The sequence below is a fragment of the Corythoichthys intestinalis genome, chromosome 14 (genome assembly GCF_030265065.1).
Source record: "Corythoichthys intestinalis isolate RoL2023-P3 chromosome 14, ASM3026506v1, whole genome shotgun sequence".
NCBI lineage: Eukaryota > Metazoa > Chordata > Actinopteri > Syngnathiformes > Syngnathidae > Corythoichthys > Corythoichthys intestinalis.
In genome coordinates this window covers 33251299-33273822 of record NC_080408.1, presented here as the reverse complement: position 1 = coordinate 33273822, position 22524 = coordinate 33251299, and the positions used below count along the sequence as shown (strand labels likewise).

The following is a 22524-nucleotide window of genomic DNA, read 5'->3' as shown; positions in this document are numbered from 1 at the left end:
AGTTCCTTTATAGCGTTTTTGCACCGTTACATCAATATCAATATACAGCTCTATTCTATTCTATTCTATTCTATTCTATTCTATTCTATTCTATTCTATTCTATTCTATTCTATTCTATTCTATTCTAGGTAAAAAATGCTCAACCATTTCCCAAAACTGAGCTTTTGCAGAGAAAGAGTACTCACTCTTCGTAGTTGGCCTTGATTTAGCACCATAAAAATCTTTTTAAAAAAGTATTATGCCTCGTCGTTTATATGACATGTGTAACCACACGTTTATCTGAATACTGTCGATGTGATATATTAATTAATTAATTATTTTTTTTGCAACGTTCGTTTGCTCCGCTCAGCCTAGCATACCGTTGTGACGCCCGACTTTTTAATAGACGATCTTTGCTAATGAGTACTAACACCGGAAGCCCTTGTGGTCCTGCTGTCAAGTGTCGGGGTGGACTACAAGACACAGATCTCGAACCATGGCTCCCGCAAGCAAAAATCGGGTGTTTGTAATCGGCGTAGGCATGACAAAGGTAATTTAAAGCTGTTTGGTAAAATGTCTGTAAGTATCTTAAAAGAGGTTACCTAAAGTGCAACAAGAATGTTGAGTGGACATTACTGAAATACTTCCAAGTAATGGTCCAAAACTTTTAACACCAAAACAACGTTGCACTCAAGGTTGGCTCTTTGGGGGGAAAAAAAAAGAATACATCTGTTTTGTCATTTGGTGGTCATTGCTGTATGAACATTTGCGAATTTAGAGTTCGGCTAATGTTGCTATTTGTTAGTTATGCAACGTGATCCTCATTCTCAGTCCATAGTTCATGTCCATGTCAACAAAGTGTGTAAAAGGTCATTTGACCCCTACTTTCTTGATAGCACCAAACTTCTTTCGTTATATTTCAATAATTCATCTGTATGAAAATATTTTTTCAGGTATTCTGTGTGTCGTTGTGGGGGGAAAAAATGAGTGTGCGTCATAAATTGAAATACAGTGCCTTGCAAAAGTATTCGCCCCCCTTGAACCTTGCAACCTTTCGCCACATTTCAGGCTTCAAACATAAAAATATAAAATTTTAATTTTTTGTCAAGAATCAACAACAAGTGGGACACAATCGTGAAGTGGAACAAAATTTATTGGATAATTTAAACTTTTTTAACAAAAAACTGAAAAGTGGGGCGTGCAATATTATTCGGCCCCCTTGCATTAATACTTTGTAGCGCCACCTTTTGCTCCAATTACAGCTGCAAGTCGCTTGGGGTATGTTTCTATCAGTTTTGCGCATCGAGAGACTGACATTCTTGCCCATTCTTCCTTGCAAAACAGCTCGAGCTCAGTGAGGTTGGATGGAGAGTGTTTGTGAACAGCAGTCTTCAGCTCTTTCCACAGATTCTCGATTGGATTCAGGTCTGGACTTTGACTTGGCCATTCTAACACCTTGATACGTTTATTTTTGAACCATTCCATTGTAGATTTGGCTTTATGTTTTGGATCATTGTCCTGTTGGAAGATAAATCTCCGTCCCAGTCTCAGGTCTTGTGCAGATACCAACAGGTTTTCTTCCAGAATGTTCCTGTATTTGGCTGCATCCATCTTCCCGTCAATTTTAACCATCTTCCCTGTCCCTGCTGAAGAAAAGCAGGCCCAAACCATGATGCTGCCACCACCATGTTTGACAGTGGGGATGGTGTGTTCAGGGTGATGAGCTGTGTTGCTTTTACGCCAAACATATCGTTTTGCATTGTGGCCAAAAAGTTCAATTTTGGTTTCATCTGACCAGAGCACCTTCTTCCACATGTTTGGTGTGTCTCCCAGGTGGCTTGTGGCAAACTTTAAACAAGACTTTTTATGGATATCTTTGAGAAATGGCTTTCTTCTTGCCACTCTTCCATAAAGGCCAGATTTGTGCAGTGTACGACTGATTGTTGTCCTATGGACAGACTCTCCCACCTCAGCTGTAGATCTCTGCAGTTCATCCAGAGTGATCATGGGCCTCTTGGCTGCATCTCTGATTGGTTTTCTCCTTGTTTGAGAAAAAAGTTTGGAAGGACGGCCGGGTCTTGGTAGATTTGCAGTGGTCTGATGCTCCTTCCATTTCAATATGATGGCTTGCACAGTGCTCCTTGAGATGTTTAAAGCTTGGGAAATCTTTTTGTATCCAAATCCGGCTTTAAACTTCTCCACAACAGTATCTCGGACCTGTCTGGTGTGTTCCTTGGTTTTCATAATGCTCTCTGCACTTTAAACAGAACCCTGAGACTATCACAGAGCAGGTGCATTAATACGGAGACTTGATTACACACAGGGGGATTCTATTTATCATCATCGGTCATCTAAGACAACATTGGATCATTCAGAGATCCTCACTGAACTTCTGGAGTGAGTTTGCTGCACTGAAAGTAAAGGGGCCGAATAATATTGCACGCCCCACTTTTCAGTTTTTTATTTGTTAAAAAAGTTTAAATTATCCAATAAATGTTGTTCCACTTCACGATTGTGTCCCACTTGTTGTTGATTCTTGACAAAAAAATTAAATTTCATATCTTTATGTTTGAAGCCTGAAATGTGGCGAAAGGTTGCAAGATTCAAGGGGGCCAAATACTTTTGCAAGGCACTGTATATTAAAGTTTGTCTTGCATATTGCACGTCCTTGACGCCTTAGTGTTTTGCAGTTTTTTTTACTTTTAATATTTTTAAACATTAATCTGAAAGTACAATGTGTATGCATTTTGATTAACCTTTGAAAAAACATCACAGAATACACACATTGGGCCACGCAAGACTTATTCCTCATTTTCTTGTTTTACAGGCCCACAGAAGAGGCTTCAAAACAAATACAAAACATACAATATACAAAATCATAATAGTAATAAATACAGGAAGATGAGTACAAATAGCATATCAGCGTATGTATTGAAGTATCACAGAGCATAAAACAATTCAATTGAGTTGTGTGTGCATAACCAAATTGTGTTAAAACAAACAAAAAAAACCACAAACCAATTCACAATAACTAAAATTTCATATGCAGTGTAATTGTAAACCTTCTTACATTGTGGGTAAAAATGCAGTTAATTGTTCGGTCTCTTCAGGTTACTGGCATAGATGGTTGAATCAATCTCAATATTTTTTTAGGAAATACATCTCAAACAAATTAAGAAAAGTTGGATAATTAACACTAATGCGCTGATTTGGAGTCATTGTTATAGAACTGTTATAGAAAATTCTGTTTCTGAACAAAAATGTTTATCAAGTTTTAATTTAATGTTATGATTATGATCACAAAAGTGCTGCATGACCAATTAGTCAAACACTTTTCTGATTTTCATGTCTTTTGGCTTTAGTTTGACAAGCCCGGAGCTCGAGGTGACTATGACTACCCTGACATGGCCAAAGAAGCAGGTGCTTTTCTGAACACGATGTGGACGTTTTCAGCAATTACCAAGAACATCCGAATGAATTTTTAACTTATCCTCATTCTGTTGTAGGTCAAAAGGCTCTTGCAGATGCAGGGATCCCATACTCCGCAATTGAACAAGCCTGTGTGGGATATGTCTATGGTAATGCATTTAATTTGCCCGCTGTTTCAGTATTATTTTATAGAGCCCCAGTCAATCATTGGAACCTTTGAAGCGTCTATACTTCAATCAGAATTATCCAGTGATTCCGCAAAACACTTCTTGACCTTGTACCAATAATTTTCTTTTCGTGCACTTTCCTGTCTAAGGGGACTCCACATGTGGGCAGAGGGCCATTTATCACAGCCTGGGCTTAACTGGCATCCCTATCATAAATGTCAATAATAATTGCTCCACCGGCTCCACTGCACTGTTCATGGCACGGCAGTTGATTCAAGGAGGTGAGTGAAGCAAGATTGTTTTTAAATGTGTGTTTCCTCAAAAATGTGGTCTTTGCATCACATATCTTTTGCCAGAAATCCTCACAGTTAAATATGCAGGAGAAACTCCTGTTTTTTCCCCTCACTTTTTTATTGTATATTGTACTTTCCTGCCTTATATTTATCATCAGTGCTGTTTCTTTCAACGATGACGATAATCAAAATATTTCGTCAAGGAACACTTTTTTTCATGACGATGACGAACAATAACGACCTAAAAACCTGTTTTGGGAGACTAAAACATAATGAGCCTAATGCCTGTTTTTGTCTAACGAGATGAAAATGCGCCATAGTTTCCGTCACATGTTCACAATATGTGACATTTTATGGTAGTTAGCCTGCATCGTAGTAGTGTCTGGTTGTGTCACTCATGTGATGTGCTGACCTCTCCCCCCACCACCACACACACACACTCATCAGTGCAGTGTCCTCTCACGTCTCAAGGGTTGCACACACGGGCAGATCAGTGCAGTGTCCTCTCACGTCTCAAGGGTTGCACACACGGGCAGATTTGTTTTCTTATCTTGGCCAGAGAGAATATACAATGTTACTTTAGCCTGTAAAGGTCTGTGTTGAGTGATCATCACACACTAAATGTAACTTGTAGCATTAGCGTAGCGTTCACGTTAGCATTAGGATAATGCCAACAGCGAGCCTCCTCATTAACTCTCGGACAACTTTTTTTTTACCTACAGTTCGTGGTATCCAGGTGGGTATAATTAATTGAAAATATTGTACTGGTTTCCAGTGATGGGAATAACGCCGTTATGAATAACGCCACTACATAACGGCGTTCAGTAACGGGGTAATCTAACTAATTATTTTTTCCGCCATTACAACGCCGTTACCGTTACTGACGGTCAAAAGCGGTGCGTTACTTACTTTGAATAAATTGAAGAAACTACCAGCCGTAGCGAGTCTACTCTGCTCTGTTTGTCATCCAAGACTTGGGGTGCGTTCAGGTTCATGGCAATGAAAGTAGTAAACACACATAGCCTACCTTTGCAAGAACGATGGAGTTGCCGTTTGATACGGTCATAATGTGCAGGTTCTGCACCCATCCGCAGCAAAACTGTTCGTAGCTTTGTAGCGATTTGTAATTTCGGAATCGCTGATGAGTTTAGTAACATACACCAAACAATAAATACAGCAGAATTTCCATTTCGCGTAATTGTGGAAGCCCGTCGACATCTTTACACCATTTGTCTTCGGCTTGCTCGTAAAGGTCAACATTGTTCACATCCTTAAGTTTGATCACATATCTGTTCTTCGCCTTAGTAACGAGTTTGTCTCTTTATCGAACTGGCAAGTTAAAGTTTAATGTCCCACGAGGCAGACCTGCTTCCAATATGGCTGCGTTGTCAAATCTCATGTGATCCCCCATTCTGTGACGTAAATGCTCGAGCCTAATAGCGCACATACTTCAGAGCCGGTTGTTTACATGTGAATAGTCTCGCCCTATGTTTGTATATGTGTATTTCTTGTTAATAAAGTTTGTTTAAAAAAAAAAAAAACAACAAAAAAAACTTCAGAGCCGGTGTTTTCACACACAAACCGTAACAGCGCGTGCGGCAAACACACACACGCAAAACAGATGCAGAGGGATATGATGGCAGAGCATTCAGAGGAAAATTTGTCCATTACGAGTTGGAGATATAAACACTATTTTTAAGTTGGTCGAAATTAAAGGAATGAACGTGCATGTAAAGTGTAATTTATGTCCTAGGGCAAAGCTTTTGTCGACATCTGTGGTAAGCAATTCAAATCTGTTTATTTTTGTTGCACTTCAAGTGTAAGATAAATCTGTTGCTGGTGAGGTGCAATAAATATTACAAGGTTTTATAACACAACTACCTGTCTGTTCGTCTCTATTCAACTGACTCGAATGATGCTCAGAAAATTTCAAATTCTTTGACATACAACAACTTCTTTTTAAAGCAACGGAAATAGTTACTTTCCCTGGTAACTAGTTACTTTTACTATATAGTAATTCAGTTACTAACTCAGTTACTTATTGGAAGAAGTAGTGAGTAACTATAACTAATTACTTTTTTAAAGTAATGTGCCCAACACTGCTGGTTTCTTGCTGAGTGTGTATTATCACCAAGTTGGCCTTGTCCTTCTTGTAGATGCTACAATCTGTGCTTGTCAGTCAATGTTCATATAAAATAGTTGGAAACCCTTATTAATTTAATTTGAGTAATTTTTTAGTTTTTTTATTTGACAGACGAAAACATTTTTAATAAACATCGACTTAAACCAGACGAAATTAGTCTTGAGTTTTTGGCAACAAAAACTAAATGAAGACAAACACATTTTAAGATGACTAAAATAGGATTAAGACTAATAAGTATTATTGCTCAAAGACGAAAATAAAAAAGGGCTGCCAAAAACAAGACTGTTGATCATATACTATATTTTTCTTATGTGGAAAGCACTTTGACAACCTATCAGGTTTTTGTAATGAGCTATAAAAATAAATTGATTTGATTTAACTAAACAATTTGAAAGTTATATTAGACGTACATATAAACTCTGACTAAAATTAATTAATCAGAGCATTTTTCCATATGCCTTTAGGTCTCTCAGACTGTGTGCTTGCACTGGGATTTGAAAAGATGGAGAGGGGATCTTTGTCCTCAAAGGTAAAAGAACAAATAAACCCAAAAACTGTTAAACTTTCAAATGTATTATTCCTTTTATAAGACAAAATATTTTTACAAGACAAATTTTCCTTTTTTGGTCAGTTAGGCTTCTCACAATAATTTAAATTGGCTAAACTCTGTTATGAGTGATTTATTTATTTTTTTTAGTTAAAATATCATGACTTTGTTCAATGTCAGAAGTTTACATATATTTCATGAGGATTTGTCATTGTCGTTAAAGAGAAAGACAACACCTAGTATTAAACGTGCCGATTACTGGTTTCAAGGTATTCCCTGGTATGAAAACTTGAAGGTTTGAAAACCGCAAAAAATTTCCGTCGTACCGTCCCTAAGGTATTAGCTATTATTTATGTCCCAAAGATGCATGGAGGAATCCCTCGCTTGCAGCTGTAAGGCTCAACGCTCCCCTAACATTGTTGCTCAGTGTCAGTTAGTCAGCTGTGCTACTCGATGGCTGGAGGAGGTGAAACTCCTGAACTTTTTCCCCAATCAAAAAACGAAATCGCTGGTATGGGAATATTTTGGCTACAGAAAAGTTAAAGACGACCGTTGCTTAGAGTAGGAGGGCCAACCAACATGTAAAACATGTTTGCGGAGGGTGGCTGCCGAGGAGGCAATTCCTCCAATATGATTTCGCATTTATACTAAATTAAAGGTTAGTAAACAACACTGTCATGAACGTTTCCCACCAGCTACGAGAGTTAACTCCAGCGTGTTTAGTGTGTCTAGCAATGGTAAAACATTTGTTGTTTTTTTTCTCTCTGGCATCTGTCTGTGTTGAGAAAGACAGTGTGTGTTTAATGTAAACACGATACAAGTCATACACACGTGCCTTTTATGGAAAATAATTGAATTATTTTTGTTCTGATGATAATAGGAATGAAAACATTATAATTATGTTCCAATTTGCTAATGTTTTAAAAAATAAAAATCGTGGTCAAAAGAAAAATGTAAAAAAAAAATTTTTTTTAACCAAGATCTCAAAGTACCACATTTTAGAGCTGTAATTGCAATACTGTGATATCATTAAAACCGTGATATTTTTAGCCTAAGGTTATCATACCGACACATGCCTACTCTGTATAAAAGACATTAATGTGAAAGACAGTTGCTCAAAATATGGAAACGGTGCATTTCTTGGACCTACAACAATAGAGAAAATCATGTTTAAACACACAAAGTCCAAACGCTTACAACCACAACCATTTTCGTGACGCCAGTTATAACCACATACGTACTGTACATACATACAGTGGGGCAAATAAGTATTTACTCAACCACCAATTGTGCAAGTTCTCCTTCTTGAAAAGATTAGAGAGGCCTGTAATTGTCAACATGGGTAAACCTCAACCATGAGCGACAGAATGTGGAAAAAAAACAGAAAATCACATTGTTTGATTTTTAAAGAATTTATTTCCAAATTAGTGGAAAATAAGTATTTGGTCACCTACAAAGAAGCAAGATTTCTGGCTGTCAAAGAGGTCTAACTTCTTCTAACGAGGTCTAGCGAGGCTCCACTTGTTACCTGTATTAATGGCACCTGTTTTAACTCCTTATCGGTATAAAAGACAACTGTTCACAACCTCATTCAGTCACACTACAAACTCCACTATGGCCAAGACCAAAGAGCTGTCGAAGGACACCAGAGACAAAATTGTAGACTTGCACCAGGCTGGGAAGACTGAATCTGCAATAGGTAAAACGCTTGGTGTAAAGAAATCAACTTTGGGAGCAATTATTAGAAAACGGAAGACATACAAGACCACTGATAATCTCCCTCGATCTGGGGCTCCATGCAATATCTCACCCCGTGGCTTTAAAATGATAACAAGAACGGGGAGGAAAAATCCCAGAACCACACAGGGGACCTAGTGAATGACCTACAGAGAGGTGGGACCACAGTAACAAAGGCTACTATAAGTAACACAATGCGCCGCCAGGGACTCAAATCCTGCACTGCCAGACGTGTCCCCCTGCTGAAGCCAGTACACGTCCAGGCCCGTCTGCGGTTCCCTAGAGAGCATTTGGATGATCCAGAAGAGGACTGGGAGAATGTGTTATGATCAGATGAAACCAACATAGAATTTTTTGGTTGAAACACAGGTTCTTGTGTTTGGAGGAGAAAGAATACTGAATTTCATCCGAAGAACACCTTACCCACTGTGAAGCATGGGGGTGGAAACATCATGCTTTGGAGCTGTTTTTCTGCAAAGGGACCAGGACGACTGATCTGTGTAAAGGAAAGAATGAATGGGGCAATGTATCGGGAGATTTTGAGTGAACTCCTTCCATCAGCAAGGGCATTGAAGATGAGACGTGGCTGGGTCCTTCAGCATGACAGTAGCCACGTTTACATGCTGACTTTTATTCATACCGATTCAAATCATTCCGAATGGAAATTTCACATCAGCTGTTTACATGTCACTTCATCTATTCCGATCCAGCGTTTACATGTGACTGCCTTTATTCCGAAAGGACGTTTGACAGCTGCCGTCTGACATGCGCAGATTAATCAAAACAAAGCGTCACGTTGCAAAACATGGAGATCGATCGTCAGATCAGCTGCTGTTTTAACTTTTCGAGTGGAAACAAAACTTCAGAATGATACGCCGTTCATTTAAAAAGTTGTGTGGGTGCGCTGTGCGTGTGCTTGGAAGCCATGTTGCAAGTGACGTTACTTACGTCACCAAGTGACGTCACCACGTCAGTACGGAGCATGCGCAGAAAGAACGCAACCAGACACCATTCCGCTTCCCTGTTTACATGATATAATTTTACTTCTAATCGGTTTGGGAAAAGGAATATTCCACCCCTGTGAACCGGAATGAAATTCCATTCGGTTTGGGCCTGTTCATTCCGAATGAGGTGTTTATATGGAACACATTTATTCGGTTTGAACAAATATTCCGATTGTAATTGGAATATTTGGCTCCATGTAAATGTGGCAAGTGATCCCAAACACACAGCCAGGGCAACAAAGGAGTGGCTTCGTAAGAAGCATTTCAAGGTCCTGGAGTGGCCTAGCTAGTCTCCAGATCTCAACCCCATAGAAAATCTGTGGAGGGAGTTGAAAGTCCGTGTTCCCCAACGACAGCCCCAAAACATCACTGCTCTAGAGGAGATTTGCATGGAGGAATGGGCCAAAATACCAGCAACAGTGTGTGAAAAGCCTGTGAAGAATTACAGAAAACGTTTGGCTCCGTTATTGCCAGCAAAGGGAGCATAACAAAGTATTGAGATAAACTTTTGGTATTGACAAAATACTTCTTTTCCACCATGATTTGCAAATAAATTCTTTAAAAATCAAACAATGTGATTTTCTGTTTTTTTTTCCCCACATTCTGTCTCTCATGGTTGAGGTTTACCCATGTTGACAATTACAGGCCTCTCTAATATTTTCAAGTGGGAGAACTTGCACAATTAGTGGTTGACTAAATACTTACTTGCCCCACTGTCCATACTGCTGGATTCGAGCATAGGTGCATATGATAATAGGTTTTAATGATGTCACGAGGAAGGGCGAACAATCATATTTGATTGGCTCAAATAGTACAGCATTGACAAAATGTCAGCCCCCCATTTCTGGCTGCAACCCCCTGGAAATTCTGGCTTTAAAAAAATAATAAAACAATCTCCACAATTACAAAATGAAATTTAATTTCATTTATTTATTTATTTATTTTTATCCTATATTTTTTAATTTTCTATTTATTAAACAAGATTCTTTCTGCTTGGAGCACATCATCGGGGTGTTGTCTTTCCCTTTAAACCGTATTGTTTGGGTTCAGGCCATCGTTTCATAACATCTCACCCTAGTCAGCAATAAATTTTGCCTATTCCTTCAGGCAGAACTGGTGTGAGTGATTCAAGTTTGTAGGCCGCCATGCTCGCAAATGCCTTTTCAGATCTGCCCTCCAATTTTCAATTGGATTGAGATTAGAATTTTGCAATCACCGCAATTTTTATTGTCAAGCTATTTTTTCAACCCAGTTCCTTTTGAAAAACGCATTTGTGCCCAAGCTTTAATTTCTTGGCTCATGTCTTGAGGTCCTACTTCTGTATACGCACTTAATGTTCTGTTCCCGTGTGCCTCCTGCAGCAAACATAATGTCAGACGTGTGAGCTTCTCTCGATGTTTTCCAAGTGTAACACTGCTTGATGTCCAAACACGTCAATATTAGCTTTGACCGTCTTGAAGAAGATTACATTAGCAAGTGGCTGGTGAGTGTTTCTATGGACACAACTGAAAATTGCTCATTTTAGTACATGGATCGAACCAGCCCTATGGATAAACACATGGAAGTGATGATCAACCGTTACGGTATGGTGGCCGCTCCACCAGCTGCGCAGATGTTTGGCAATGCCGGCAGAGAGCACATGGAAAAATATGGTACATGTGGAATTTTAGACAAGATGCATTTAAATGGTTAATTGTGTCTAACCAGGGTTATTTGTAGGCACTAAACCAGAGCACTTTGCCAAAATTGCTTGGAAAAACCACAAACATTCCACCAACAATCCGTAAGTTACAAACTAGGCACAATATATTTTTCAGAAGTAGATTTTGGTTCTTTGCTAATCTATGAATGGGTATACTGTATATGTCTAGTTATTCTCAGTTCCAAGATGAGTATACTTTGGAGCAAGTTATGAACTCGAGGAAGGTGTTTGAGTACCTTACGCTTCTGCAGTGCTGGTGAGATACTCCTTTGCATTAAATATATTTTCCCAGAATGCATCGATAATGCAATAATAATATTTCGTGTACATTTGCCTATCATTAGTCCTACATCAGATGGGGCTGCCGCTGTAGTTTTGGCAAGTGAGAACTTTGTTCGGCGTCACCATCTGGAGGAGCAGGCAGTGGAGATCCTAGCCCAAGAGATGGTGACTGACTTGACCACTACGTTTGATGAAAACAGCTGCATTAAGATGGTGAGAAAGGGCCACTGTGGTTTTTATACTGTGATTTTTCTGTGCTAATACAGTTCATGTTAAACGATGACTGTAAAAACTAATATTATATCATCCTTATTAGGAACAGCACTACATTGTACATTTTAATAGTAACAAAAAATGAGAAATGTAAATTAAGAAATGTCTTGAAAAACACTTCTGGTTCCATACTCAATTGTTTGGTGTCAGGGTAGCAATTGAAAATTAGCTGAACAAAATGTAAGCAATATTTTCCATGGACGGCACATTTTTTAAAGCGTAGATTGAATATTTGAAGCGAAACACCATCTTTTGAAATACTACAATTGACTTTTTCATTAGAACAGATGCTCATTTGCAATGCTGACCTTGCTGCAGAGCAGATGATGACAATTAAAGGACTTAAACCAAGTTATAGTTTCTTGATTAGAATATCTTCAACATTGTGCCCCAAAAACATATCACAAATTCAACACTTTATAAAAAAAATAAAAAAAAAGTAAATCAAACCCGATGACTCATCATATTTTTAATTTTGTTGATTTTCTTTATTTTTTCACAGCTAACTAAATATCTATTGGAGAAAAACTTTACTTCACACAGGCTGAGTGTCATCCATCAAAGTTGTACTCACTCCTTCTTACCTGCATGTAGGTGGGTTACGACATGTCCCGTCTGGCAGCCAAAAAGTGCTTTGAAACATCAGGTCTGCAGCCTGCTGATGTTGATGTTGTGGAGCTTCATGACTGCTTCTCTGCTAATGAACTGATCACTTATGAAGCACTGGGATTGTGTCCTGAAGGTAAAATTTGGATTTGCCACAATAAAAAGCTGTTATTGATAGAAGTCTCAAATGGACTAGTAAATCTGACATATTCCTTTTGCGAGATTTCAAAGTAAAATGGACCAATCTGATTTTTAGAATCTGCTTTTTGATAGTTTATGCTGCTAGCGAACAAGCCGTGATTCGATTGGTGGGCTTTTCTCTTGACAGGAAAAGGAGCAGAGCTGATTGACAGAGGGGACAACACATATGGTGGCAAGTATGTGATTAACCCCAGTGGTGGCCTCATCTCCAAGGGACATCCTTTAGGAGCAACAGGTAAATATTTATTATTGTATTATTATTGAATCTTTATTATTTTCTGTTTAACCCCACAAATAAGCAGGAAAATTTTCAGCTTCAACAAGCAATCTTTTCTTTGGCCACTGGGAGGCATGTTTGCCATGTTACTGAAAGGCTTAGCTTTGTGGTTCTGTAGTAACACTGTAGATTTCAGCCACTATGAATGCTGATGGGGTGGGTGTGGGAGGTGGTGGCGCGTCTCCTCATCCTTTCCCTGAGGGCTTGTAGGTGGCAGCGCGGAAAGTCTGGAGATCGCCATGGGTCCTTGGGTGCTGACGGTGTCCCACCCGCCTGAGTTGCGCTAACCCCGTATGAAAGGGGCAGCGCCAGGCCCCCCTGGCTGCCCTCACACAGCAGTTTCATTTTTCTGCATGACTAAAACTCGTTGGTGTGGGTTCACATATGACTAATTGCAACTAGGCACATTCAAGTCTTAATGCCAGGATGAGCAATCGTGTAGCAAAAAGTAGGACGTCAATTTATCAACACTCGCAGGTGATTTTCATAACACTGGGTCCCCCACCTGCCCTATTATGTCTCTATCTGACTTACCTTCCCTCCTGTTTTTCTTCGGTTATCAGCACCCTCCAACAAAACTTCGTTCTGTCTGCTGCTTTCTCCTAATAAATAAAGCAATATGAACTACCACAATGGTGGTGGTGGTGGTGGTGTTATACTTGTATAGCGCTTTTGAGTACATCAAACTCCCATATGTCACATTAAAACTGTTCAGTCTATAAGGACACTCAGATTCCCATTGTCCGTGTCTAAGCAGCTGAACAGAACAGGTTTAAAAGGAAAAAAAAATTTTTTTTTAAATAGAACATTTTAAATAAACCACCCAAAAACACCATGTAGCAGACAGAAAAAGATTTAACCACAGCATGACACTGATGTTTATGCATGTTTTTGGTGATATACGTATATGTATATATATATCTCTGAGTGGGAACCTCTTGGTACCTCATGATACGATACGATTTGCGATACAAAGCTCACGATGACGATGATCTGACGATATGGCGATACAATGATTATCGATACATTGGTCAGGAAATTATTCTAGAATATTCTATAAACAACTAATAAACAGAAAAACAAGCTTCTGCTGTGAATTGGAATGAGTTTATCACTAGTAGACGTCCAATCCATTTCAACTGCCATCTCTCCCACTTCAAATGGATTGAACGTCTATGGCCGTCAGTGGCAGCCAATGCCAGGCAATGAGGTAATTATGGGCCTTTTAAGGTCATTTACCTGTTGATTTTCAGTTACCTCCTGTTGATTTTGGGGTATTTTATGAGTCCCTTGTTTATTTTGAGTTACAGAACAGGAAGTGACCTGGGAATCACCCAAATGAATAGGCAGTGACTCAAACTCAACAGGAAACGACCTAAAATGAACAGCAAGTGACCTGTAAATGCCCTGAAAATCTGACAGAATGACTGAACGCTCTGGTTTCGAATGAATGAACGTTCTCAGTCTAAATGGATTGGGCGTCAAGTACCGTCAATGCAGCCTTAGAGTTAATTGAGACACTATTATGGTGGAAGATTTTGGTAGCAACTTGTTGGTTCATTTTTATTTATTTTTTTTAGACATATACCCCTTTCCCACTGGCCAAAAAACCCATGTCAACCCACTAATAATCGGCTTTTGGTGGCAGTGGGAAAGGTGCAGCGACCCGCCTCGACCAGTGTCAATCAACCCGCCAATCGACCCGCGTTAAAATCACCGCAGCTCTGATCGTCATGCAGTGTGAAAGCAAAACCCCGGGTCAACAGTCAACACCCTAATCTACGTGGTGACGTAGGCTCTTATGTGATGCGTCATAACAATTTTGACCATTTTGAGGGCAGTAAAAAGCATGAAAGCAGAGAACACAAACGGAAAGGAGGCTTCCATGTTGCTCTGCATTGTTTACTTCCTTGAACTGAATGAATTCGGTCGCACTTGTGTCGACGCGCATCTTCGCGTGGTGACGTCACGTAACCTTACGCACGGCTGAGGAGGGGTGGGGGATTAGACGGGTGGAAAAAAAAAATAGACACGGCTTCTTTTTGTCAATGGGATAGGTGCCAAATGCCAATTGCTAGTGGGTTGCATCGGCTTGGAAAAAACGCGCGTTGAGTGACTAGTTTCAGTGGGAAAGGGGCAATAGACACCTTTTTAAAATGATATTTCGATTCTTGGCAGGAGCATATCGATAACCTTTTGGGATACAAAGTATCATGATATATCACCATTTCGATATATTGTCACACCCCTATATATATGTTGCACAGAAAAAGATTTTGCGGTCTAAGACAAAAGAGTCCAGCTCCAACAACTTCTTGTGAGTCTAACGTGGTAAGCGGCTAACTGCTAGCATGCTAACACAAACAACAATGATTAAATTTGACTCACCAATTCCCTCTTTGACTCGATGACAATGAAATATGACTCATTTATAGAAGTGACGCTTACAAGTTGAGTTGATAGCATCAGATGTAAAGAGGTTAAGTATTAGGCCTACATCACTAGAGGTTTAACTTGGCCTTGTGGCAGCTTTCAATGCAGCGAACACTTGTGAACGCACTGGATTGTGTGCGTTAAGTTACAATTTTAAAAGGAAGTTAAAAGTTAAAAGGAAGTAGAAATACGTTTCCTGCTCGAGGCTGTGCAGGACATTAGACGAGGTATTGTTAAAGAAGGAATGTTCTGCTTAAATCAGGACATATGGCTAGCCCAATGTGCGCTCACCATCTCCCATCTTTTGACTCAGGTCTGGCTCAATGTGCTGAGCTCTGCTGGCAACTCCGAGGCCAGGCTGGCAGGAGGCAAGTCTCTGGGGCCAAAGTAGCCTTACAGCACAACATTGGCTTAGGAGGAGCTGTGGTTGTCACTCTTTACAGAATGGGATTCACACAGGATCCCAGGTATCCTATGTTTACTATTTCAGCTAAAATATTTTTACGGCGTATTTTACAACTATTGTTTTTACCTTCTCAGGTTACATGTTAGCGCAGTGGCCACTAGTGCAGGCAACAGCTTGGAGGGATTTAAAGCATATGCTGTCTTTAAGGAGATTGAAAAACATCTGCAGGAGGTATGGTGGCATATAAGCAAGCCATATAGTTTGGCTTTGGTGGGATCAGTCAATTGATAACTGTCTACTTAGCAAACTACTTGTTAGTGTTCCATGCATGCATAGGCCGATATCAGATTTTGATGGTATGACAATCTCGAGCAAAATTATCGCAGTATACGATATCAGATAAAGCTCTCAAATGTATTTAAAAATAAAATGGCCCTCAAAACAACTTTATTTCTTAAAAAAAAGTTTCTCAACAATGTGTAGAATATATCCCAGATTTTAGTGCCTCTTTCCTCCCTACTGCATGTGTTTAATTCAGAACAATAGTCATTATTTATAACTTATTAAGTCACAAATGTACTAGTTAAATCATAAACCTATATTTTAATAAAAACTAATCAGTGGGGAAAGCAGTTTATCGTGATCTCAAACGCAGACTGTTCTAAAACGCAACTTAATTTACATTGACGCGTGCTAAATTTGACTGATTCCAAATTGCTATAACAATAGGGATGTTGTATATACACTGCTGGCCAAAAGTATTGGCACCTCTGAAATTCTGTCAGATAATGCTCAATTTCTCCCGAAAATGATTGCAATTAAAAATGCTTTGGTAGTAATATCTCCATTTATTTTGCTTGCTATGAAAAAACACAAAAGAGAATGAAAAAAAAAAAAAATCAGTCATTATCATTTTACACAAAACTCCAAAAATGGGCCAAAGTATTGGCACCCTCAGCCTAATACTTAGTAGCACAACCTTTAGACAAAATAATTGCGAACAACCGCTTCCGGTATCCATCAATGAGTTTCTTACAATGCTCTGCTGGAATTTTAAACAATTCTTCTCTGGCCAACTGATCCAGGTCTCTGAGATTTGAAGGGTGCCTTCTCCAAACTGCCATTATCAGATCTCTCCACTGGTGTTCTATGGGATTCAGGTCTGTACTCATTACTGGCCACTTTAGAAGTCTCCAGTGATTTCTGTCAAACCATTTTCTAGTGCTTTTTGAAGTGTGTTTTGTGTCATTGTCCTGCTGGAAGACCCATGACCTCTGAGGGACACCCAGCTTTCTTACACTGGGCCCTACATTATGCTGCAAAATTTGTTGGTAGTCTTCGGACTTCGTAATGCCATGCACACGGTCAAGCAGTCCAGTGCCAGAGATGGCAAAGCAACCCCAAAACATCAGGGAACCTCCGCCATGTTTGATTGTGGGGACCGTGTTCTTTTCTTTGAAGGCTTTGTTTTTTTCCCTGTAAACTATATGCTAATGCCTTTTCCCAAAAAGCTCTACTTTTGTCTCATCTGACCAGAGAACATTCTTCCAAAACGTTTTTGGCTTTCTCAGGTAAGCTTCGGCCTGGCTTTTTAATGTCTTTGGGTAAGAAGTTGGGTCTTCCTGGGTATCCTACCTTAGAGTCCCTTTTCATTCAGACGCCAACGGATTGTACGGGTTGACAGTGTTGTATAATCGGACTGAAGGACAGCTTGAACTTGTTTAGATGTTAGTCGAGGTTCATTATCCACCATCCAAACAGTCTTTTGTTGAAATCTCTCAATTTTTCTTTTTCGTCCACATCCAGGGAGGTTAGCCACAGTGCCATGGGCTTTACACTTATTGATGACACTGCGCACGGTAGACACAGGAACATTCAGGTCTTTGGAGATCGACTTGTAGCCTTGAGATTGCCCATGCTTCCTCACAATTTTGCTCCTCAAGTCCCCAGACAGTTCTTTGGTCTTCTTTCTTTTCTCCATGCTCAGTGGAGTACACAAAAGGACACAGGACAGAGGTTGAGTCAACTTTAATCCATTTTAATTGGCTGCACGTGTGATTTAGTTATTGCCACCACCTGTTATGTGCCACAGGTATGTAACAGTTGCTGTTAATTACACAAATTAGAAAAGCATCACATGATTTTTCATAGGGTTCCAATACTTTTGTCCAGCCCATTTTTGGAGTTTTGTGTAAAATGATAATGATTTAATTTTTTTTCGCATTCTCTTTTTTCGGTTTTTCATTGCAAGCAAAATAAATGAAGCTATTACTACCAAAGCATTTGTAATTGCAATCCTTTACTGGGAGAAATTGAGCATTATCTGACAGAATTGCAGGGGTGCCAATACTTTTGGCCATCAGTGTACGTATACTATAGTTTTTAATTTGATTTTCCCATTTTTTTCTAATAATACTGGCTGGGCCCTAAAGCCGTTTTGTCTTTTTGCAGGAAGGTGCACAGCTTGTCAAGAAGGTTGGTGGCGTGTTTGCTTTTCAAGTGAAAGATGGACCGGATGGGAAGGAAGCCACTTGGTTTGTGGATGTGAAGAACGGCAACGGTTCAGTCACCAATAAGTCAGGTAATGGATTTCTTTGCAATTTCAAGGCACTTAGCATAAACCTGTTAAGGTGCAACCATTGGCATGGTACAGTGAGTAAATTATTTACTAAGCATATTGTTTGGCAGGTTTAAAAAAAAAATAACAACAACTGTTGTTCATAATATAATATATATAATATAAGTAATTAGTTTGTTAAAACAGCAGAATTTTGAAAATGACTCACTTTAGAATTCTAATGCACTGTAATTGATGGTGCTTTCAGGTACAAAGGCTGACTGCACCTTGACCATGAGTGATCAAGATCTTCTTGATCTGATGACAGGAAAATTGAATGCACAAATGGTACGTGTCAAAATACTCTTCTTGGTTAATAGTTCAATGGCAGTGATTTTTTTACTTTAAAAAGAAATGTCCCCAAAAAGTGCACCAAACATTGTTGTTACATTATGATTGTTACGAAATGGCGGAAATTTTCATCTTTAAACTCATTGGCAGCCATTGAAGGTGATAGACGTTCATTTGAACTGGGAGGGGTTTTCATTGATCATTCAGTGTCCTTCCCAGTTCAAATAGATTGGATGGCGATCACTGTCAATGGCGCTGAAAAATAATCATTCCCCGCAAGCCCCTCCAAGTTCAAATGGATTGGACGTCTATCATCATCAATAGAAGGCAAATAATTAAGCAAATGTTAATTGGTAAACAGTGGCGTGTTGCGATTTTTTTTTCTTTTCTTTCCGAGTACTTGACCTTTTATGGATGTGCAGTTAGATCTTCTTTTTTAAGCGTGCTCCAAAATAGTCCATAAATATCATTGGTCCTTTACACCCTGCAATGACAATTTTCTTTATAAGTACAAGTATTGTTATCCAATTGTGTACAAGTATATAACAGAGAAAACCAACACAAAAATTACCTAACAGAAATTTGCGGCAAATATATATTTTTATGCTTTGTCTTCTTTTCAGTTCACTGCAAAACCATTAGCACAGCACCGCAAACAGAAAACCATGCACAAAGAAATGGTTTCACTTGATCAATGTCTTGATGGATTTAAAAAAAAAAATCATTGTCAGCATTCAATGCTGTGCTACATATTTTGTATGAGTGTTGGCCAAATTCATCATGTTCATAAGTGGCCTAGTTTTCCATTTAGTTCCAAACCCCTGCTGGTATTTTTTTGTTGTTGCATTCTTTTATTCTGTCAATTCCATGAATGGAAGTTATTACACAGTGCTGGACAAAACTATCGGCACACCTGCAATTCTGTTAGATAATGCTCAAGTTCTTCCAGATAAAGATTGCAATTACAAATGCTTTGGTAGTAATATCTTTATTTATTTTGCGTGCAATTAAAAAACACAAAATAGAAATGATGAAATAAAATATTAAATCATTATGATTTTACACAAAACTCCAAAAATGGGCTGGACAAATGTGTACTGTATGCACCCTCAGCATAATACTTGGTAGCACAACCTTTAACCGAAATAACTGCGAACAATCGCTTCCGGTATCCATCAGTGAGATTCTTACAATGCTCTGCTGGAATTTTAGACCATTCTTTTTTGGCAAATTGCTCCAGGTCTCTGAGATTTGAAGGGTGCCTTCTCCAAACTGCCGTTTTCAGATCTCTCCACAGGTGTCCTACGGGATTCAGGTCTGGACTCATTGCTGGCAACTTAAGAAGTCTCCAGTGCTTTCTCTCAAACCATTTTCTAGTGCTTTTTGAAGTGTGTTTTGGGTCATTGTCCTGCTGGAAGACCCATGACCTCTGAGGGAGACCCAGCTTTCTCACACTGGGCCCTACATTATACTGCAATTTTTTTTGTCTCATCTGACTAGAGAACATTCTTCTAAAACGTTTTTGGCTTTCTCAGGTAAGTTTTGGCAAACTCCAGCCTGGCTCTTTTATTTGTCTGGGTCAGAAGTGGGGTCTTCCTGGGTATCCTACCATAGAGTCCCTTTTCATTCAGACGCCGACGGATAGTACGAGTTGAAACTGTTGAACCCTCAAACTGCAGGACAGCTTGAACTTGTTTGAATGTTAGTCGAGGTTCTTTAGCCTTTATCCGCACAATTTGTCATTAAAATGTCTCGTCAATTTTTCTTTTCCGTCCACATCTAGGGAGGTTAGCCATAGTGCCATGGGCTTTACGCTTATTGATTACACTGCCCACTGTAGACAGATGAACATTCAGGTCTTTGGAGATGGTCGCGTAACCTTGAGATTGCCCATGCTTTCTCACAATTTTGTTTCTCAAGTCCTCGGACAGTTCTTTGGTCTTCTTTCTTTTCTCCATGTTCAATGGAGTACACACAAGGACACAAGACAGAGGTTGAGTCAACTTTAATCCATTTTCACTGGCTGCAAGTGTGATTTAGTTACTGCCACCAACTGTTATTTGCCACAGGTAAGTAACAGGTGCTGTCAATTACACAAATTAGAGAAGCATCACATGATTTTTCAAAGGGTGCCAATATTTTTGTCCGGCCAATTTTTTTTTGTGTAAAATGATAATGATCCCCCCCCCCAATTCTCTTTTGTGTTTTTTCATTGCAAGCAAAAATAAATGAAGCTATTACTACCAAAGCATTTGTAATTGCAATCATTTTCTGGGAGAAATTGAGCATTATCTGACAGAATTGCAGGGGCGCCAATACTTTTAGCCAGCACTGTATTAGCGTTCCTTATCAAACTTTTTTTCTGCACAGGCTTTTTTCAAAGGAAAGCTGAAGATTGCTGGGAATATGGGTATGGCCATGAAACTGCAGAACCTTCAAGTGTCACCAGGAAAAGCCAAACTCTGATTACTGGAATGTGAGTGGAGATTAATCTTGGAGTCAAACATTTTCTGACAGACATGAGTAGTGATATGCTCAAAGGTAACTGGTGACGTGTGCCTCTTTGAATATTGATTTCAGCTGTAAATCATTCATACGGACTATTAATTGTGTGATATAAATAATATATACAGAAGTGCAAAGCCAGTGCTATGTCAAACTGTCCGCGATGATATATTTTTTGTATCAAATACAATAAGTGTTAGGTGGTGATATTGACGGAATCGCGGGTGAGAAAGACACAACAAGCCAGAACTTATCTGAGAGCGAGAGACGAAAAAAATACAACATGACAAACTGTAATTCCTCACCCAGTTAAACCCTTTTGATGAACAAATCATTTCATTTCAACCATGCGGTTAAACATAATTGCATTCTAGTGTTTCTCTTTTGTCTTCATGAAAACTGGAAACATGAAAATCGTTTTGAAACCACCATTCCTGCACAATGTTTAATAAACACTAATCTGTGTATGAGTTTTCTTTTATTCAGTTTTCATAATATTACCTCAGAATGGGTGTGTAGGAGTTAAAATACACATGTGATACACCCTCAAGATTTTTCTCAGAATAAATGTTATTTTTCATCCATACCCATTAGTGAGTTGACGTACTCATCCGCTTGCACCCTCTGCCAGGCCAGACTGTGTTCTCATTTATTCCATTTTGCCTAAGCTACCCCACCTCCAGTACTTGTCTCTGTGCCAGGGATATGCATGGACACATGGTGACATCCGATGACGGCACAAGCTGCACACCAGGTCAAACTCGTTGTCCATGAGCAGTAGGTTATTGGGTCTGTGATGAGGGGAAACATGTCAACCCTTGAGACAAGAGACAGGATAAATACTTCTGAGATTAATGAGAAATGCCTTTCTACACCGTATAATGGATTTGGAAAAAAAAATTATTAAAAAAAAAAAATCAATTAGACAAGTGACAATATAAATACTTCTGAGAATAATGACAGATGATCTCTACACCGTGTAATGGATTTGGAAAAAAAATCAAGGTGTGACTGTGTAGACAAAGTGTAGACCTTCAGCTTTCATTAAATAGGTCCACATGACTATTATATTCCAGATTTCGCAATTACCGTCACATTATGCAGTTCATTCTATATACCGGTAACCATCAAATTGGAACATTCTTCCCTGGAAGCGCATTCAGTCACAGCCTGATTGCTTTATTTGAAATCCCTGTCGTCTTCGTATGGAGAAAAACACGCACACACAACTAAGTAAACACGTTCTTCTATTTTTAAAAATCATTTGCACAATTATTTATGATTATTCAAATGGAAAACCCGTAAATGTATTGTTACTACATCTCAGGACAAAATCATTTGTCCTTGTCTGCTTGCTTTAAAAGAACATCCTGCATGTCTTGAATGATTGCGTGGGATTTATGCGTATAAATGGATTTACTATATGGTAAACCTTAATAGGGTGATATTAACATTAATCTATGATTTTATTTCAGACATAAAATTTATAAAAGTAATAATAAAAATAAATAATAAGAAAATAATATGGTAATTTAGACCTAGCATCCTGGCTGTGTGGACAAAACATTTTGGGTCATATAGGTGAAACTTGTTTACGAAATGTTGATATTGTGGCCTATATGATCTAAAAT

The 22524-nt window shown here is 39.0% G+C and overlaps 1 protein-coding gene across 1 annotated transcript; it reads left to right on the top strand.

Annotated features, from left to right (window-relative positions):
• The first annotated feature begins 414 nt into the window (after nucleotides 1-414).
• Nucleotides 415-22139, top strand: scp2a (sterol carrier protein 2a). Its single transcript, XM_057858215.1, has 16 exons — nucleotides 415-530; nucleotides 3343-3400; nucleotides 3487-3558; nucleotides 3726-3857; nucleotides 6477-6541; nucleotides 10826-10952; nucleotides 11020-11083; nucleotides 11172-11258; nucleotides 11347-11497; nucleotides 12152-12299; nucleotides 12492-12599; nucleotides 15388-15541; nucleotides 15615-15711; nucleotides 17932-18061; nucleotides 18306-18385; nucleotides 20759-22139. The coding sequence occupies exons 1-16, from the start codon at nucleotides 477-479 to the stop codon at nucleotides 20852-20854; spliced, it is 1623 nt and encodes a 540-aa protein (XP_057714198.1). The 5' UTR covers nucleotides 415-476; the 3' UTR covers nucleotides 20855-22139.
• Nucleotides 22140-22524: the final 385 nt, after the last annotated feature.

Excerpts from the sequence above, each read along its gene's own strand:
- scp2a (XM_057858215.1), top strand. The coding sequence starts at position 477 with ATGGCTCCCGCAAGCAAAAATCGGGTGTTTGTAATCGGCGTAGGCATG. Across the intron at positions 6,542-10,825 it reads GGGGATCTTTGTCCTCAAAG|TACATGGATCGAACCAGCCC; the intron begins GTAAAAGAACAA and ends TGCTCATTTTAG. Across the intron at positions 18,062-18,305 it reads TTCAGTCACCAATAAGTCAG|GTACAAAGGCTGACTGCACC; the intron begins GTAATGGATTTC and ends TGGTGCTTTCAG.